General features: G+C 39.1%; 1 protein-coding gene across 5 annotated transcripts in view; it reads left to right on the top strand.

Moving 5' to 3' along the window:
- Positions 1-19,076, top strand: part of cdin1 (CDAN1 interacting nuclease 1) — a 201,328-nt gene that overhangs the window by 113,242 nt on the left and 69,010 nt on the right. For all 5 annotated transcript variants that reach the window (XM_078406394.1, XM_078406397.1, XM_078406393.1 and 2 more), the window contains 3 exons: positions 3,162-3,241; positions 3,642-3,691; positions 8,729-8,796. In XM_078406394.1, the coding sequence (XP_078262520.1) occupies positions 3,162-3,241; positions 3,642-3,691; positions 8,729-8,796 (198 nt within the window). The remainder of the gene's footprint in view (positions 1-3,161; positions 3,242-3,641; positions 3,692-8,728; positions 8,797-19,076) is intronic.

Raw genomic sequence — 19,076 nt, 5'->3', positions numbered from 1 at the left:
GGTCCAAGTGGGATGATTTTACATAACAAATTGAACAGGGCAGAAATTTGAAACAAATATAAAATTCTGTATTTCAACTTGCTCCTGACAAACTTTCACTTCTATCATTCAACCTAATGTAGGTGTGAACTCTCAAACTCTTTTCCCTGCAGTCCATTTTGGTAAAAATATTAACTGAGTTTGATCTAGTTGCTTACGGATGTGATGTTGTAAATTTTCTATTAAACTTTACACTTTTGGGTGATCTGATCATGTGCTAAAAATGGATGAAACTTGGAGTAGATGTTGATAAATGTGCTATCTGACTGAGCTAAATAAATTGCAAACCTAACTATGAGCTAATACATTTCAAAGAAAGCCCTAAACTAAAGCTGTCTGCCTGCCCTCATGGATGCCAAACAGCCGAGGGTAATGTTTAGAGAGCACAATTAAAATTCACCATTATTGTTTACTTTCATTGCATTTAGTATCAATTATGTGCATACATTCCAAACTGCTTTCTTTAAATGCACACACACATGCATGTGCACAAATAACTTTAAAAGTTAAAATGACTTCTAAAATCACAAGGACTATTCTTTGGAGCGCAGGAGGCTGAGGGGTGTTCTAATAGAGGTGTATAAGATCATGAGGGGAATAGATAGGGTAGATGCACATTCTTTACTCCAAGTAAGGGAATGAAGAACCAGAGGACATACGTTTAAGGTGAGAGGAGAAAGATTTAATAGGAACTTGAGAGGTAATTTTTTTAACACATGGGTACATGGAATGAGCTGCCAGAGGCTGTAGTGGAGGCAGATACTGTAACAACATTTAAAAGACATTTAGACATGTATGTAGATAGGAAAGGTTCAGAGAACTATGGGTCAAGTGCGGGGAAGTGGGACTACTGTAGATGAGACATGCTGGTCGGTGTAGGTAAGCTGGGCAGTAGGGGGCCTATTTCTCTGCTGTATAACTCTGACTGAAGGTTTGTGATCCTCTTTCACACCCTCAGATTACTGCTTAAATTCTTATGTCTCTGCTATGATCGTTTGTCTTTCATGAAGACAATTTTTAAAAAAAAGTTGACTAATTACAGAGAATGTGACAACACTGACCTTTTTTCATCTGTGGAATCTGGGCATTATCTGTCTTGTTTGTCTTCCATTAAAGGTTTCAGATGAAATGAGTAGACAACAATCTCCATTTATTGTCCATTAAAACAAACTGCTCTAACTTGTAGAAGTTGACACCAAAGGATTGAATTTAGTTGAAGGGAGACCCAAATATAGTGAGAAAAAACAACAATGGGGCAGCAAAGTTGTGCAGCTGTTAGAGCTGCTGCCTCACAGCCCCAGAGGCCTGAGTTGAGATGTGTGGAATATGCACGTTCTCCCTGTGACCACATGGGTTTCCTCCGGGTACTCCAGCTTCCTCCTACACCCCAAAGACATGTGGGTTTGTAGGTTAATTGGCCTCTGTAAATTATCCCTAATGTATAGGGAAAGTGGGATAACATAGAACTAGTGTGACTAGATGAACAATTCTTTGGCGTTGAGTTGGTTGGCCTATTTCCATGTTGTATCGCTAAATTAACATATCTAAAGTTAGTCAGGGTAGTGGTTTGAAGTCATATTAGATTGCGCTTAATCCATAATGGTTAAAGCATTGTCTAAACTGAAGGTGGAAACCAGTTAATATCTATATATTACTAAAACTCATCTTGTTATATATATTTGTTCCCAAAGTATAGCCAAAACAGTACACGATAGTGCAACAATTTTAGGCCCACCTTACTCACCATTGGCCTGCGGTTCAAATGGTTGTTATATTTTAAATTTTTTTTCACTTTTTAAACTTAAAAAAAACACTTTTTAAACTTTAATAGATTTGATTGCCTCTACCATCTCCCCCCCACGTGGGGTCCAGCGCGTCCTAATTGGCTACCTCCAGGTTTGGCGTCACAATGGGAACCCAACGGGTCTGCGCATGCGCAGTTGGGGCCCATTGATCTAATACTTACGTAAGATGGCTGCCGGATCCGCACGTGCACAGTTGGGGAGGGACCCACCAGAGTGACAGGAGTGGCGGCCAATGAGGGGGGGAGGGGAGAGCTCTCCTGCGCAAGGGGCCGGAGAGTGATTGGCTCCCTCTCCCCTTTCCTCTCCCCCGTTGCCTGCCCCCGGCCCCGGGGGAGTTTTAAGAGGGGTTGAGGGGGGATGGAGTGGGTGAGTGTCGTCAGTTGGGGGAGAGTTGATGGTCCTGCAGGGGAGGTTTGGACGGAGGGTTGCCAGACCCGCAGGAGTGATTTGGGCCGAACGGGTCCACGCCGGCTAGTATTTTCAATAAGTTTCTGTGTATGTAGTTGATGCCAGGATATTTTTAAACTTGGGCTTTAAGCATTTCCAATTTAATGGAAGAAATTTGAATGCTTTTGCCAAAACATAAGTAATGATTGTTTTCATTTCCTATTTGTGAAGACTTAATTTGTTACACTTGAAATTGTATTTATATGTGCTTAGATTTGCTTAATAGGAGGAAATTTGAATAATACATTGCAAGGATATATTAGAAATAAATTTTGATTTTTAAGGACCTCTTTCCACTAATCTTTGCATTTTATAATTAATATGTTTACTTGAAGCAATCTCGTGAGATTTCATGTAATGCATATACACGTATCTGAAAAGCATTGCTTTGTTAACTGTCATAACTGCAAACCATATGAAAATTATCTTTGTGTTAAGTATTTATAAAACAAAAAGTTGCATACAAAAGCCATGGGAATTTATCGTGCCTGATTTATTAAAAAATGGAAAGAATGTTTGAGTACTCCATCCAATCCTTCCTTACTCTCACAAGTCTTTTTTTTAAGGAACATACTTATTCAGTGGCATGCACCTGTTGGAAAGAATTCTCAAAATTCGGATTTTTGATTGGATTTGATATTATTACCATAAATTGATGCCTTTTTAATGTATACCTTTGCAGATTATTATAGATTGACTTAGCTTGTTCTACCCAAACTTGTTAAATTGTATTGATTTCATGAGATCAAAAACCGAAGGCACATTGCTATGTATTCAAACACTGTATAATACAAGATCAGTTCAGTTCTTCATCTGTAATCTGAAATAGAACAGCATTATATATTAACACTTTTTTTTATTCCTATCTAGCAAGCAAACCTGTCATAAATGGCATGTTAAGGGACCCATCTCAGATTCCTGACAGGGTTCTAGCTAATCAAGTTTATCAGGTACTGTATTAATCACAGTTATCTTTTCCAATGACATTTTATGTTTAATAGTGGTTCACACTCTTGCAGCTAAAGTAAAAGATTTTATACTTCATTTAATTACTGTCACCGTAAACCTCCATATAGATCAGAGTTCACAGCGAAACCAATAAACTATTTGTGTATAAAAGCTTTTTTTCAATTTAATAGCCTCCTTTATTGTGCATACAAGCCATGCAGGCTCTATTTTCTGCATTTTTAAATTGAACAGTCCTTGACAGTCTTCTGAACCATACGTGGAAACTGTAAATTGTAATTGCAGTTCTCGGAATACTATTTGCCATAATAGTTATCTGATTTACCAGTGGATTATCTGACACTACATATTTAATGCACTTTTTCATCTCTTGTTTGCTTGCAGTGCACAGTGAACGACTGTTGTTATGGACCGTTGGTAGACTGCATCAAACAGTATCTTTTCCATAAAATTTAGGACTGAAATTGACGAGCTATGACTTTGTAGATGAGATGTGTCTAGCTTAACCTGACATCAAGTTCTGCTTCACATAACATGTGTTTCATATCCTATCCTTGTACTTTCAATCAACTAGGGTCACAGAAAACCTTATTCCATAGCTGCAAAAATATCGTGGACAATGATGTTATTGTGAAAAGGAAACAGCAGTAGAATTCACCTCTTTAATCTTTAACTAAAATACTGCAATACAATTCATAAAATTCATCAGATCTGTCATTTAAATCGGCTGATTGCTGGAATCAGGTTATGTTTCAAAAACTTCCTAGACTTTTAACAGAGTTCTGAATTGATGAGTTCCCTTTGAAACTTTTTGATGTTGTACATTGATTAATATAAAGTAATAGTTATTCATAATTTGTTTTAAAAACATATCCACATGACCTGAGAATATCTCAGCGATAAAGGCTTTGGTAGTGGGGGTGATTAGATGATTTAGTTCTATTTTAAACTAAATAATCAAAGTTTGTACAATCTATTCCATTTTAGCAATTGACAGATGAGGGGTAGCATGTGATGAGGGAACTAATTTTGAGAGAGAGCATGTACAATATTGTTCCAGTCCCAGTTGCAGAAAGCATTGATTTGCCCATGACCATGTTGATCAGGGTATGGTCAGAGCCACAAGAAGTGGAGCATTGCAGCATAACGCCTGATGTTTATTTAAGCTCGTCTATAAACACTTGTTTATCAGAAAGCTTTCCCATAGAGGCATGCATACCTTGATACAATATCAGTTACATCATATATACAATAATATAATTGATATTATACACAACAAAAATGAAGGTTGAATGAGTCACTGTCATTTGATCCTTATGACGTGACTTCCCTGCAAAGAACAAGTATTTTAAATTCTATAATCCACTGCCTGCCACCTAGTTACTATTAAATAGCTTGGTAATGCTTTTGTTTGCAACTTCAGCTTTTAAAGATTAAAATGAATGTAGGTATTCACCAATTTACAAATGTTCTATTAATTAATTTTGGCTATAATGCCATTAACTCTTTGGAATTCATTTCTTCGATTTACGAAGCTATTCTTCAGTAACAAATTCTTCACTCAACTCTCCATTTAAAGAAACATGTATTAAAATCCCCATAATGCTTTTTGCTCAGCTTCTTCATATTTCAATGTATTGCTTTCCAAAATATTTTCTGGAAGTGTACCCCTTTCATAAGTCTAAGAAAGGTTGCATATAAATTAGAGTACACCTAATTAATTTCTAATCATAAGATTTATATTTTTTTGTGATTGCGTACAGTTAATACATCTATGGTGAATGCATTAACCTTGGGTAATTGCTGCAAGAATTGTTTGAGATGTTAGTTATCAAAATTATTACCTTTTATTAAATGCCAAACTTCTATGATTATGTAGCATGATGTTTTATACCTCGGCAGGGTTGCGCTGAGAGAGATTGGTATTGACATTGTACAGCATTCTTCAACATAGTTATAATCTTTGCAAATTCATAAGGCAAGTTTTATCAAAATGTCCGTAGTTTTTTCGCTTGTGTCTTCATTGTTATCTGTTTTTAAGATGTTATCAAACCATTGTATATGGAATATTTTAGGCATCACTGATATCACTGCAGCACATGCTACTTGAATATATTTTCAGTTCAAGTAACAGCTGTTTCTGATTTGTTTCTGTTTCGGACCTGGTTCTGATAGGGTGATTATTCTCTCCTTACCATGTCTGCGTTGAGAGGATTCAGCAGATTTTTTCTTCAGAAAGATATAACTCTCTAAAACAGAGCAACATCTTCTGTGCAAATCCAGGTTAACAAATTTAGTAGGTTATATTTTAAAAAGCTGGTTAGTGGAATAATATATCATTGTGACCTTCGAGATAAGGGATATTGAAAACAGTTGTGCGAAGGTGGAACCATGTAAAATGATTCCTAATGATTGATAAATCAACAGCAGTTTACATGATCCTGACTTAGTGGTTTTGGAAATGCCCACCCCCAGCTTAAGTTATTTCATGGTAGACACATGAATACTGCCCAACAAGATAAACAATTGAATTTTTCAATTAAAATACTGACATTTAATAACTAGTAGTATAAGAAAATAACTGCAGATGCTGGAACAAATCGAAGGTATTTATTCACAAAATGCTGGAGTAACTCAGCAGGTCAGGCAGCATCTCTGGAGAGAAGGAATGGGTGACATTTCGGGTCGAGACCCTTCTTCAGACTCAAAACTCAAGACTTTGTTTAATAACTAGTACATTAGTCATTATTCATTATCATTTTCACTGAACAAACTTGTTACCACTTCTACTCAGTCAACCCATCTCTTGGGCATGACTGGAATCTACTCTGCAGAGTTTCATGAATTCGCACAGTGAATTAGGGAGTGAAATAATTCATGCAATGCATTGTGCAATTGTTAGATATTTAGTTTTTCCAAAGGAAGGGCCTCTGCTATCAAGATGCCTCAATGAAGAAAGGATTACTTTTTTAATGATTAAAAACACACAAATTAAGAACAGGATCAGGCCACTCGCCCCTCAGTCTGCTCTTCCAGTCAATAAGATCATGGCTGACCTGATTTGTGATCTCTATTCCAGACTACCTCAGTTTTGCATCCTTAGCTTTTCAAGTCCATCTCCTTAACATTGTTCAAAGGGTACGCTTCCAAAATTTCTTTTTTGGTTGTACAGTTTTTGTTAAATCATTTAAACATGAATCATTTAATTTTGAATGGGGAGTAAAACTTAATAATATAATAATTTAATGTAACAACCTCTCAATTTAGCTATGAATTCAATTTCCTTAATTATGTCTAATCAGCAAATCCTCAGAGCTTGTTGCCCCAGTTTCCCTTTAAATGCAGTCACCATCTCCATGGTCCTTTCAACCTGGCATGCAGCAAGGATGATTTTTTGAGACAATGGTGAATTTCGAAAGATTGCAACACCGAGGTTCTCTTACATAACATGATAACTATGCAAAAGGATCTTAATATAAAATGTTGATTAGTGTTGATGTGGCTCTTAAACTCTCAAGCATGTTTTAACTGAAGAAATAAGGATGGCATTAGCATTATTTCAAGGTATGACTTTGCAAGAGTCTGAAGTGTTCACCTTCCTTAAGATAGGTGCCACTGGCGTTGCATCTATAGTGATTGACCCCCACCCCACTTTTTTCTTCCCTATGAATTTTCTAACAGCCCAAGGCTATTTCCCTCAGGGCCCTTCTCCAAACTGTTCATCCTAACCCTGAACATGGCTTAGAGTAAGAGGGCATTTCTTCAGCCTACTTAGTATTATTAATATACATTTGAAATCGGTGATTAAAAAATGCATTATTTCAACGACTGTAGTTAAATCTTAAATGTAATAATCTAAATATATGAGAAGCAGTGAAACAAAATGAAGTTAACGAGCATAAAGGCGAGAAATCTATTTAGGTGTATTTGGTTATTGCTTAGAAGTTACCGACAAAGATGTGGATCTATAATATTTTGTTTCTTTGTTACCTCATTCACTTTCTAATTATAACACAGTATTTTTAAGTCCATTAACTGTGTAAAGTGTTATATGCTTTGTATATGCTCCAAAGACGTTAATTGGCTGGGTAAATGTAAAAATTGTCCCTAGTGGGTGTAGGATAGTGTTAATGTGCGGGGATCGCTGGGCGGCGCGGACTTGGTGGGCCGAAAAGGCCTGTTTCCGCGCTGTATATATATGATATGATGATATGATATGTATATCTTTTTTCCTCAGTTTTATCTTATTCAATGCTGACTGATGATAATGACAAGATATAAGCTCGTGGCTTATTGGCATCCTGTTCTTGCCACATTCTTCGCTTGAGTCTAAACTGACTAGCAGAGATCGTGAGTCTTGTGGCTTTCATGGGCAATCTTAGTTTAAACTAGTTACAGCGTGGAAACAGGCCCTTTGGCCCACCGAGTCCATGCCGACCAATGATCACTGTACACCAGTTCTATGTTATCCCAGTTTCGCATCCTATACACTAGGGGAAATTTACAGAAAACAACTAACCTACAAACTTGCATGCATTTGGAATGTGGGAGGAAACCAGAGCACCTGGAGAAAACTCGCACAGTCACAAGGAGAACATACAAGTTCCGTATAGACAGCACCCGAAGGCAGGTCTCTGGCGAAGTAAGAAAGGACCAAAGCCAGGTCTGTGGCGGTAAGACAGCAATTCTACCACTGTGCCACCGTGGCATCTTCATTTGAACATTCTTATATAAAACAAAAATGTTAAGAACTTGCACTTATGCAGTTTCTTCCCATGTTCCTCAAGTATTCAACATTCTTACACAATTAATAAATTGTATTGTGGAGTAAGTATTACAATCTGAATAAACATAATAAATGCTGCACACAAAACATAAATCAGAAATAGCTTCCTAAATCAATGTAATAGAAGAGTTGACATAATTAATAATGCCCATCAATGTCCTACCTGCGACTGGCTATTAGCATGGACCAGTGACCTTAAAATATGTAACCTAATTAACTTGGTTCAGTGTCGTAATATGTTATACGTCAAGGAAGTTCCTTAGATTTCCTTCTAATCCTGGAGAGATTGACTTGTTGAATGCTAAGTTTCCTTGAGAAATGTTATTATCCGTTTTGGAATAACTTTTATTCAATACCTTCTTTATTTTGTTATTAGTTCATCTTGATTTTTTTTCATTGTTTCTTGTTGAAGTAACATTGAAGAAGCTATTCAGTTACAATATTTGATTGATTTAGCAGTATTTACAAAATCAACATGCTCTTTTTAACATCAAAGGAAACTGCTTTTCATGAATTTCATGAGTTCACATTTTTCACAAAATTTGAACAGGTTGATTTTATATCATTGTGGATTTTCTTGTTCTTTCAGGAAAATGTACTGTTAATAATAATGATTGTAATAAACTAACCAGTTCTAACCATTTGTGCAATGAGATCTATAATTTCCTTAACTTACTACCTACAGTGCAATTGGACAAGAATATGAAATTTTACTTTGTGAAAAATTGCAAAGAAAGAAATTATCCTTTTTAGGTAAGAATTTGACTGCAAACTATTTAATTCACAACATGTTTACTTGGTGGGAAAGCAGAGAATACATAGTGTATCTGTGAGGCTGAAGAATGAGCTGAGATGATTGATGCTGTGCATGTTATCTTATATTGATTTAGGACCAGACAGGAAATCAGATACCTAATACTCTTATATACTCTACACATACAAACTTGTGATTAATATTTTATGTTGTAAGTAGCTGGAAAAATACCTTTATAATATTTGCTTCTGTAATACTTCTCCTGTCCTGAGATTACATATGTAATCCTTGTCTTCAGAGATTTAAAATGAGGCATAGGGAACACATTTAAGAGGTAGTTTACATATCAAAGAGATAGTTGGGGGGAGCAGATATCAGATGTGCAGAAGGCATTCCAGAATGAAAATAAATTACAAGTTACTTGGTCCATTCCTTGAGTGAAGGTGGAATATTTCAATGTTTGTATTAATAGAAGACTGTTTTTAATTCTGTGATAATTGAATACTTATAAAAATTGTTCTTAACAGAAAATTCTGTTTTTGTTTGTCCTCCTGCCACTATAAACGTCTATGTCATTTAATACACATATAAAATAATTCAAACAAATTTTGCATTGCCTTTAAGTATAAAATTATTATAGAAGTTGTTGTATTACAGCCAAAAGACACCTTTCTGTACTGCAACATATGGCAATGTTATTGAATTTCTGTCTTTCCTTTTACAACATATTTTTCCATTGCCTGTTTGTTGGTATTGTCTCATTGTATTGAGTAAAGGATACATATTTTCTTGATTCTTGGTACATCCCTACTTATATTGTGCTTCCAGATTTCTGCACTTCAGCACATACTTACAGTATATTGAGCAAGAATGGTCAAAAGTAAAGGCATGGTTCTTTGAGATATAAGATAAAGTAAAGCATTGGATTTATTGAGCACTAAGCATGATGAAAATAGTGAATATCAGTGCCTCTGAAATGCATTTTTCTTCAATTAAAAGATTTCCTTCCACTGTGGCGGTTGAATATATGACTGGAGGTTCCATTTATAACACTTCTCTCAACTCAATCTCCCAGATCCTTCCATTCTCCACGTTCAAGAGATCATCCCCATCGCAACATCTATATTACCCTTGCAACCTCTTTCCTTTCCCATTCAAATGCTGCCGATGCAAATTTGGACCTTTTACCCCATCCCTCTTTCCAGGGCATTTAACACTAATTCCAGAAGAAGCTGCAGTTTGCTAGTTCCACTGTCAACTTAGGAGTAGGTTACTGACCTCACGGGCAATTCTCTAATGAATAACTTTGATTAGTGACCCAACTCTATGTGTTGGAAAGAACTGTAGATGCTGGTTTAAATTGAAGGTAGACACAAAATGCTGGAGTAACTCAGCGGGTCAGGCAGCATCTCTGGAGAGAAGGAATGGGTGACTTTTAGGGTCGAGACCCTTCTATGTGTTTGGTTCACAAAAAAAATCACCGGTTCAGATTCATTCTTGGCCAGGCATCAGTTGTCAATTACCAAAGAGTGCCAAACCTTTAGCACCATATGCATATAGAAACATTTCCAAACTTTACCTCTGGATGTCTAACCTTTAACTTCTGATCTATGTGGCCGCCTGGCCTTGCCTTGCTCGCCTCACCGCGTAGCGTGAGGCCCATTGACGTTGAGAGGGGATGGGGTGGGTGAAGGGGGAGGGAAGGCGGAGGAAGGGAGGGGAGGGGGGAGGAAGGGAGAGAAAGGGGGGAGTGATGGTGGGGAGGGGAGTGGGGGTGGGAGAGGGGAGTGGGAGGGGAGGGGGGAGTGGTCCAAGAACTACAGATTGTTGGAAATATTAGTCATTTTTCACATATGAATGTAGCGCAACGCATATGCGCATTTGGCTGAAAAGTTGCATTACGCGCCATATCATGAATTTTGATGTAAAATTCTGAATTTTGGACATCAAAATTATGAATTTGTAAATTCAAATGTTGGGGGGTCTGCATATGGTACAAGCTTCCAGTTGTTGAGCCAGGTCTAGTAACAGCGTCTAAAAGACATTTTGACAAGTACATGGATAGGAAAGGTTTGAGGGAAAAGGGCCAGGGATGGTTAAATGGCTTAGATGAGGAATCTTAGTCACATGGACGATTTGGTCCGAAGTGGTGTGTATTTGTGACCACAACAGCAACTGTTGAAGGCCACAGTGATATGGGTCATCTGTTGGCTAACACAGACTGGAAGTTTTCAGTGGAATAGCAAGGCACCTGATTTGGAGGATTTTTCACAGATGCATGGGGGTTTCTGTCCAGTGTTCAGTGGTGCCTAATGGAGATAGTCCATGAATCGTAAATGTACAGGGGGTGTCTGGGGATGGCTGCTGCCTGGTCGACTATGAGCGTTGTGCTAATCTCATCATGTCAAAGATAGCAACTAATTTTGCTGGCAGTTTCACATTTTTTCTTTCAAACCCAATTTTTGAATTCAACAGATTCCAACTTTTACTCATTATTAAACCCTAATCGCTAATTGTAGGAGCCATTTTGTGTTTATTAGTTAGTTTGCATATTATTATATTTTGTATCCTGCTGATTTATTTTTGGACACCAAGAGGTTAATACTATGCTTACGTATATGGACTGGGGGGATCCATGGGAGGAGTCTGATTATGAGTATAACTTGCACTGACGTAATGCTTCAGTGTGTGACAACGAAGAACCTGCTGATATAATAGGATGTGCAGGAAAATAACTGCAGATGCTGGTTCAAATTGAAGGTAGACACAAAATGCTGGTAACTCAGCGGGTCAGGCAGCATCTCAGCAAAGAAGGAATGGGTGATGTTTCGGGTCAAGACCCTTTTTCAGTCTGAAGAAGGGTCTCAACCCGAAACATCGCCCATTCCTTCTCTCCTGAGATGCTACCTGACCCGCTGAGTTACTCCAGCATTTTGTGTCTACCTGCTGATATAAGGTTGGCAGGCCATACAAGTCAAACCTGAGATAATAAGATTTTAGCAAGTAACAGGATACAAGGGAGTGTTGGCGAGAAACTAAGTTCTTACGACATACAAACAAACAAGTTAATGGCAAGAGATAAGCTAATATGTTTTTATTGCAACTTCAAATAAACGACTAACTAACTGCAAAGTCGTGAAGATCTCTTTGTTGTTATTTGAGTCAAAAACCATCGCTAGATCAAGAGCTATCCTCTGTGAGAGAAGATAAAGTAATCCGTCTCTAAAGAGTCATTTAAAAGGAACTGGCTTTAGGAGTGGGGCTGAAGCAAGCGGAAGACTAACTAGGACTGTTTTATTGCAAATGCTTTAAACGTGAAACAGACTGATAAGACTGCGCTAATCGTCTTCAGAGAAAGGAAAACTTTGAAAGTCGTTATTGCTGTAAGCTTTATTGGAAAGCTGCTTTTCAGAAGTTGTATAAGAAAACTATGGCTGAAAAATGTTGGAAATGCTGTGAACAAAGAAATGACCTTGAGCAACGCAAGTTATCAGCTTGTTTCGAATTCCAAAGATATGAGTTTGCGTCAATACGTCTTAAAGGGATATTGACGTACAAGTATGCATGTACGTAAATCTGATGTTCAGCCAGCAGGTGGCGCCATCGGAATGGATTCCCAAAGGGAAAATGATTTTTCTTCAATAAGTGAACCTTCAAAGTTCTCTTATGTCTTGGAGTGGGTTGCCTTCCTGAAAAGCCAGCGTGAGATTGAAGAAGAAAAACTCTTCTTTTCTTATAAGCAAGCCAGCATGAGATTGAAGAAGAAAACCTCTTCTTCTCTTATAAACAAGCTACCAAGTTAATAGAAATGATGATAGAGAATATGGAATCTGATGAAAATGTAAATGGAGTACAATCTAACCTGATTCAATTAATCAAGGAAGCACTAGTAAAGTTACCACTGCCTGAAGATGAGCTCGAAAAGCAAAATCAGTGGATTCACCAAACAGTGGAAACTTTTATCGGGTTTACACAAGGTACTAAGGATGGCCATCAAACTACGATGTCGGTGTTGGGAAGGTTTTTGTTTTTGTTTTTTGGCTGTGTATGTGTGGGGGGGTGGTGGGGGAAACCTTTCCTTTTTAGGTCTCTTCCTCACGGCGCGGGGCGCGGCTCGGCCGCGGGCCTTCCATCGCCCGGTGCGGCTCAGCCGCTGGACTTTACACCACTGGTGCGGCTCGGCCGCGGGACCTAACATCGCCCGGTGCGGCTAGGCCGCGGGACTTTACATCGCTGGTGCGGCTCGGCCGCGGGACCTAATATCGCCCGGCGCGGCCGCGGGACGGTTCAGCGCCAGGTGCGGCTCGGCCGCGGGCCTTCCATCGCCCGCGGGGCCTTCCATCGCCCGGCGCAGCTCGGCCGCGGGACTTTACATCGCTGGTGCGGCTCGGCCGCGGGACCTAACATTGCCCGGTGCGGCTCGGCCGCGGGACTTAGCAGCGCACGGTACGGCCGCGGGGCCTTCCATCGCCCGGCTCGGTCACGGGACGTTTCAGCACCCGGTACGGCTCGGCCGCGGGGCCTTCAATCGCCCGGCTCGGCCGCGGGACTTTTCAGCGCCCGGTCGGTGCGGCTCGGCCGCAGGGACTTCCATCCCCTTGCGGGGACTGTGCGGGTCGGTCGGGGACGAGCTGTCTGTCCGTGGGCGTGGGGAAGAGAGTGGAAGTTTTGTTGCCTCCATCACAGTGAGGGGGTGTTTGGAGTCACTGTGATGGATGTTTGTGTTGGGGTCATGTGTCTTGTGTTCTTTTTTTTTTTTTTGTGTGACTGCAATGTAATTTTGTTCGGTACCTCGGTACCGAATGACAAATAAAGCTCTGTATTCTGTATTCTCTGTACACACTACATTGCTGAGAGTTCTCCACAACAGAGTCGTGTAAGCATAGATATCATTGGACCTGAAGGTAGTGCTTCAAATCTCTCAAACTCTAAATTGATCTTCAAATCTCATTCTTCATCTCGTACATCTTGGACGCACTCTGCTCGTATGAAGGCTAAGGCAGTCCTGGCCGTTCTCGTAGAACAAGCTGCCTTCATGGAAGTCAGGCATTAGATTGAGGTACAGGAACAGAGAAAGGAGGAAAAACAGAAGAAAGGAGATGAACAATTGAAAAACAGAATTGTCAATTGAACAGAAGAGAAGACAATTGGAAATGGAGTATGACAGAAAAAGAAGACAATTCGAAATGGAGCTCGAATGGGAGAGCCAGAAGGAACAGCTGAGAAGACGGAAGGAACGATTGGAACTAGATGCTGCAATGGCAGCAGGCAAGACAAGACTCAATGTACTTGAGGCTAGGAAATCAAGATACAGTTTGACAGCAGCTGATGGGATGAACTCTTATTTGAAAGGAGGATCTGTCAAAGGCCGTACCTTTGCTAAGGCAAGAGAAAAGCCGCAAACAGCCAAAAGCAGTTTGGCAACGACAACAAAACCTGTAGAAGCACAGGTGCAAGAAGTCATTCTGAAATACTTAATATTGAACAAAAGGAAAAGGAACCAGGACAGAAGGATAAGCAGGAAAAGGCAAGTGCGGGTGATGCTGCTCTTCCATCTGAAACGTGTGGGCATATCGGGGCCGGTGAGGAAACCCGCATTTCCTGCAAAGGAGTTCAAGCTGATCCATTGGCAGGAGAATCTGGTCCTGAAAATATTTGTCTGAGCACAGAGATGACTGAGACCAACTCTGAACTAGCACCAGAAAATCCTGAATCTTCGGATCAAGAAAGGGTAGAACTGGAAACTTCAGGGAATCCTGCACCAGTAAACCCAGCACACATTGAAGACATTTCAACCAAAGTAATTGCTGAAAAAACTAGTTCCACAGAGAACTCTACAGTTTTTGTCGATGGTGGAAAACTAAATGAATCCATCACTAGCGAAACTGAAGATAACCATCCAGAAATCTCTGTGACAAATGGAACTACCCTGGATGGTGAACTGAGAAGAGACCACGACACCAGGGGTGGAAATGGCTGCCCTGCTGCTGTTGTCAATCGAATATTTATTGCAAGCCAAGAGGAGCTTCTGGTCAAGCAATACAACCACGACTTCATAATGGAAAAATCCAGAGTTGACACAATGGTGCGAAAAGAATTACAGCATCAACTGGACAAATCCATCTTCTGGACTGATAGCACAACGGTGCTTAAGTACATCAACAACGAAACCAAATGCTTTCAAATATTTGTAGCAAACAGAATCTCCTTCGTAAGGGATGCTACTGATGTATCACAATGGAGCTATGTTAACACAAAAGAAAATCCTGCAGGTGAAGCATCAAGAGGACTGACAGCAGACTGCTTCTTAAGCTGGAAGAGAAGAAGACTGAAGAAGATTCTGTCTAATGGGCAGAATATTGGAGACTATACCAGAGGCACAAGGTTTTGTGCGCACTGGTCGACTTCGGTCTAAGAGCAACATCTTGGAAAGACCGATAACCAAGATATGTCTGCTGCTAGAAGCTGATACCTGAGTACTGCAAGGACTGGTGGTTTTGAAGATTGAAGAGTCATTATAGTAGACTAGATGCCAATATATAGTGCATGCTTTTTTGATTATGTATAATGTTTATGGCTCCTTTTAATGTTTATTAGTAATTGTTGCGTTATACACTTCGACCAATTAGGGCCCGGTGTGTAGGAGCCATTTTGCACTTATTAGTTATTTTGCATATTATTATATTTTGTATCCTGCTGTATTATTTTTGGACACCAAGAGGTTAATACTATGCTTACGTATATGGACTAGGAGGATCCATGGGAGGAGTCTGAATATGAGTATAACTTGCCCGGCACTGACATAATGCTTCAATGTGTGACAATAAAGAACCTGCTGATATAAGGTTGGCAGGCCATACAAGTCAAGCCTGCTAAGATAATAAGATTTTAGCAAGTAACAGGATACAAAGGAGTGTTGGTGAGAAACTAAGTTCTTACGACATACAAACTAACAAGTTAATGACAAGAGATAAGCTAATATGTTTTTATTGCAACTTCAATAAACGATTAACGTCGTGATGATCTCTTTGTGTTATTTGAGTCAAGAACCACCGCTCCCATTCCTTCGTCAAACGGTAAGCTTTGGGGCTTTATAAGGAAGCATAAAGCTGGCCGCTACACCCATATTAGTTCTAGGATGCGGTGTTGTCTTGAACACATACAAATAATTCACCCGTTTTCTGCCATCTACTTGCCGGTTTTTCCCACATAGTATGAAAGTTAAAAACTTGTTGAAGCTATTGAATTTATGCTAGATTCCTGTGAAATACCTTATTTACACATTTTTCCTAATTTGCAGATGTTTCTTGGAGATCCACAGCAACTCGCATTACATATTTAAATCCTTTCCTAATTCTGAACAGCATAATGTCATTGCCATCCACTTACCTTTCATTATATTTTCTATATTCATTGAAGTTTAGGAATTCCAGAAGAAGCAGCAATTTGCTAGTTCCACTGTCAACTTAAGAGTAGGTTACTGACCTCACAGGCAATTCTCATATGAAGATAAATCGAATATCACTGTACCTTAATTGGTACATGTGACAGTAAAAGACCTTTGAACCTTTGAAGTTTTCAATTTTATTGACAGTCAATTCTTCTATCCCACGTCCTTGTCATTTTCTATGACAAACTAAGTGTGTCACTATATCTCAAACCAATATGAATCTTATATTTTATTTCTGGAAGTTTCCAGTCCGAACCATCGTTCAATTATGTCTCAACGATGCTGCAATTATGTTCTCCATTTAAAAAATTTATTCCAGCAATTAATTTCATTTGTACGTTCCATTGCTTTGAGCTGCAGAAAGTATTTTATTTGGCTGCGTACCTGATGTTTTACCAATTCTCTTAAAAAAAACCTTTGTAGTCCTTATTTTTGCACAATTCTGTCTAGTGCTCACCCCACTTTTATTTATTTTGCAACTATTATTTTAATTATTGTTTGTCAGTTAAAGGTTCTTGTAACAACTCCATGTATCCTTCTCACTTGAACTATGGGACTAGTCTAGTCCAAATGAGGTATTGCCAACAGTGGATTACCAGTTTTCCCTGGTATTGGTACCATTGTCCCATAAAATTAAACTCCTCTCCCATTATATCTGATGGAAGGTCATCAACTTGGTGAAAGACGCTCTTTGGTCTGCCCGAGCTTCGTTGACCTCCCAGCGAGCTGTCCGTCACGGAATGTTGCCGACTGGCCCGCTGCAGACTGCAGGAGTACATGCTGAGGGACGCACTGAAGCTTGGTGCAGCCAATGCCAAGGCTCTGTGGGGGAGGACCACAGTCTAGGGTCCTTCCGCTGCTGGACATGGGGGGCAGAGTGTGGTGGAGACGCCCCTCCAAATAAGGGAAGGAATTCTGTATAAATTTGGCAATGAATATCTGTATCGAATGAATGCATTACCTCCGGGAATGGAGTTTGGAAAAGAAAAATGTTTTGTAAATATTTATTTCTGGAATAAAGTATTTTTTTAATATATTAAAAAAAAATTATAACTTCCTTAACCACTGTTTGCTTATGGTTAGAATCCATGAGTTCTTTGCCTTAGCTCCCAGAACTCATCACAAAGCTGTCTTGCTGACTCTAATCTACAAGTTATGACTAAGATTGCAAAATGTCCATATATTTTACCCAGTCTGAGCTGGTTTCCAATTCAATGGCATTCAGCCAGGTACTACAATCCGCATAGCCTGCAGAACCACCACAGTGTCACTATTATTTATACATAAAATTCATGCATTTATGTATGTTTTATGGTTTTTAAATATTAGATAAGGTTAAATGAGTGGGCAAAGTTTTGGCAAGTGGAGTATAATGTGGGTAAAATGCAAAATTATCAATTTTGGCAAAGGGAAAAAAGAGACGTATCTAAATGCTGAGATATTCCAAAGGTCTGCAATGCAGAGGGATCCGGGTGTTCTAGTGCATTATTAGCCAAAGGTGGGTGCAGATGCAGCAGGTAACTGGGAAGTTAACAGTTTGGTGTCAAATGCTAGGGCAATTGAATACAAAAGCAGTGAGGTTATGCTTTAATTATATGGGGCATTGGTAACACCTGATCTCGAGCAATGATCATACAGTTTATAGAAAGTTTACTCAACTACAACCTGGAATGAATGGATTGCCTCATGAGGAAAGATTGGACAGGCTAGTCTTGATTCTGAATGAGTTTAAAATAGAGATATAAGAAAATAACTGCAGATGCTGGTACAAATCGAAGGTATTCACAAAATGCTGGAGTAACTCAGCAGGTCAGGCAGCATCTCAGGAGAGAAGGAATGGGTGATGTTAAAATAGAGATAGATGGCTTGATTGAAACGCAAGTTTACAAAGAGGTTTGACAGCATAGATGTGGAGAATATGTTTTTTTGTGTGAGAGAATCTAGAATTGGATCACTGTTTAAAATCCAGGGATGGCCTATTTAAAAAAATAAGTGACGTAATTTATTTATCTGAGGGTTGTGAGTCTTTGGAAATTTCTTCCCTGAAGAGATTGTGGGAGCAGAGTCTTTGCATATTTTGTGGGTTGAAGTTATTAGATACTTGATAAGTGTGAGGGTGAAAAGTTACCACAGACTAGCTGGAATGTAGTTACAGTCAGAACAGCCATGATTTTCTCAAATAATGAAGCAGGCTCGAGGGGCAAAGTAGTCTATTCCTGCTCTTACTTTGTATGCTGGCCAGCACCAAAAGCACAAAAGTTTAACCACTAAAAAAACAATCAACAGACCAAGTATTTGCATTAATCACCAGCAGCACTGACTGCCGAACGCCTACAAATGCTATTATTCAACTAAATGCATGTATAACATTGCATCATTTGCTCTTGCTGTTTGCATGCTACAGCTTTTCTAACTTCTATCTGTGGCACACTTGCTCACTTCTCCCTCAGGCTTGCTTGTATCTGCTTTACCCGTCTTCCTGACCTTGGCCTCCACTGAAATTCTACAAAATCTCAAAGATAACTTCTTTTGATTAGGCACTTCACAACTTTCTGCTTCAAAATTGAGTTCATTAATTTCACACCATAACCATAACCCCTTTAAATCACTTTTTCTTGTTTCCTTAGCATGCACTTTTGTACATTTGCTTTTATTTTTCATTTTCTCCTACGTTCCTCTGACTTTGTACATGCTTAAAAATCCATTAAATGTCTGACTTTTAATGTTTCATCAGAACAGAAAAAAGTTAACTTCTATCTCCACAGGCGTCGCTAGATCTGCTACATTTCTAATATTTTTACTCTGCACGTTAATTTGTATCTTTATACT

This window comes from Rhinoraja longicauda, chromosome 10 (genome assembly GCF_053455715.1).
Source record: "Rhinoraja longicauda isolate Sanriku21f chromosome 10, sRhiLon1.1, whole genome shotgun sequence".
Taxonomy (NCBI): domain Eukaryota; kingdom Metazoa; phylum Chordata; class Chondrichthyes; order Rajiformes; family Arhynchobatidae; genus Rhinoraja; species Rhinoraja longicauda.
This window is presented reverse-complemented; position numbering and strand designations above follow the sequence as displayed.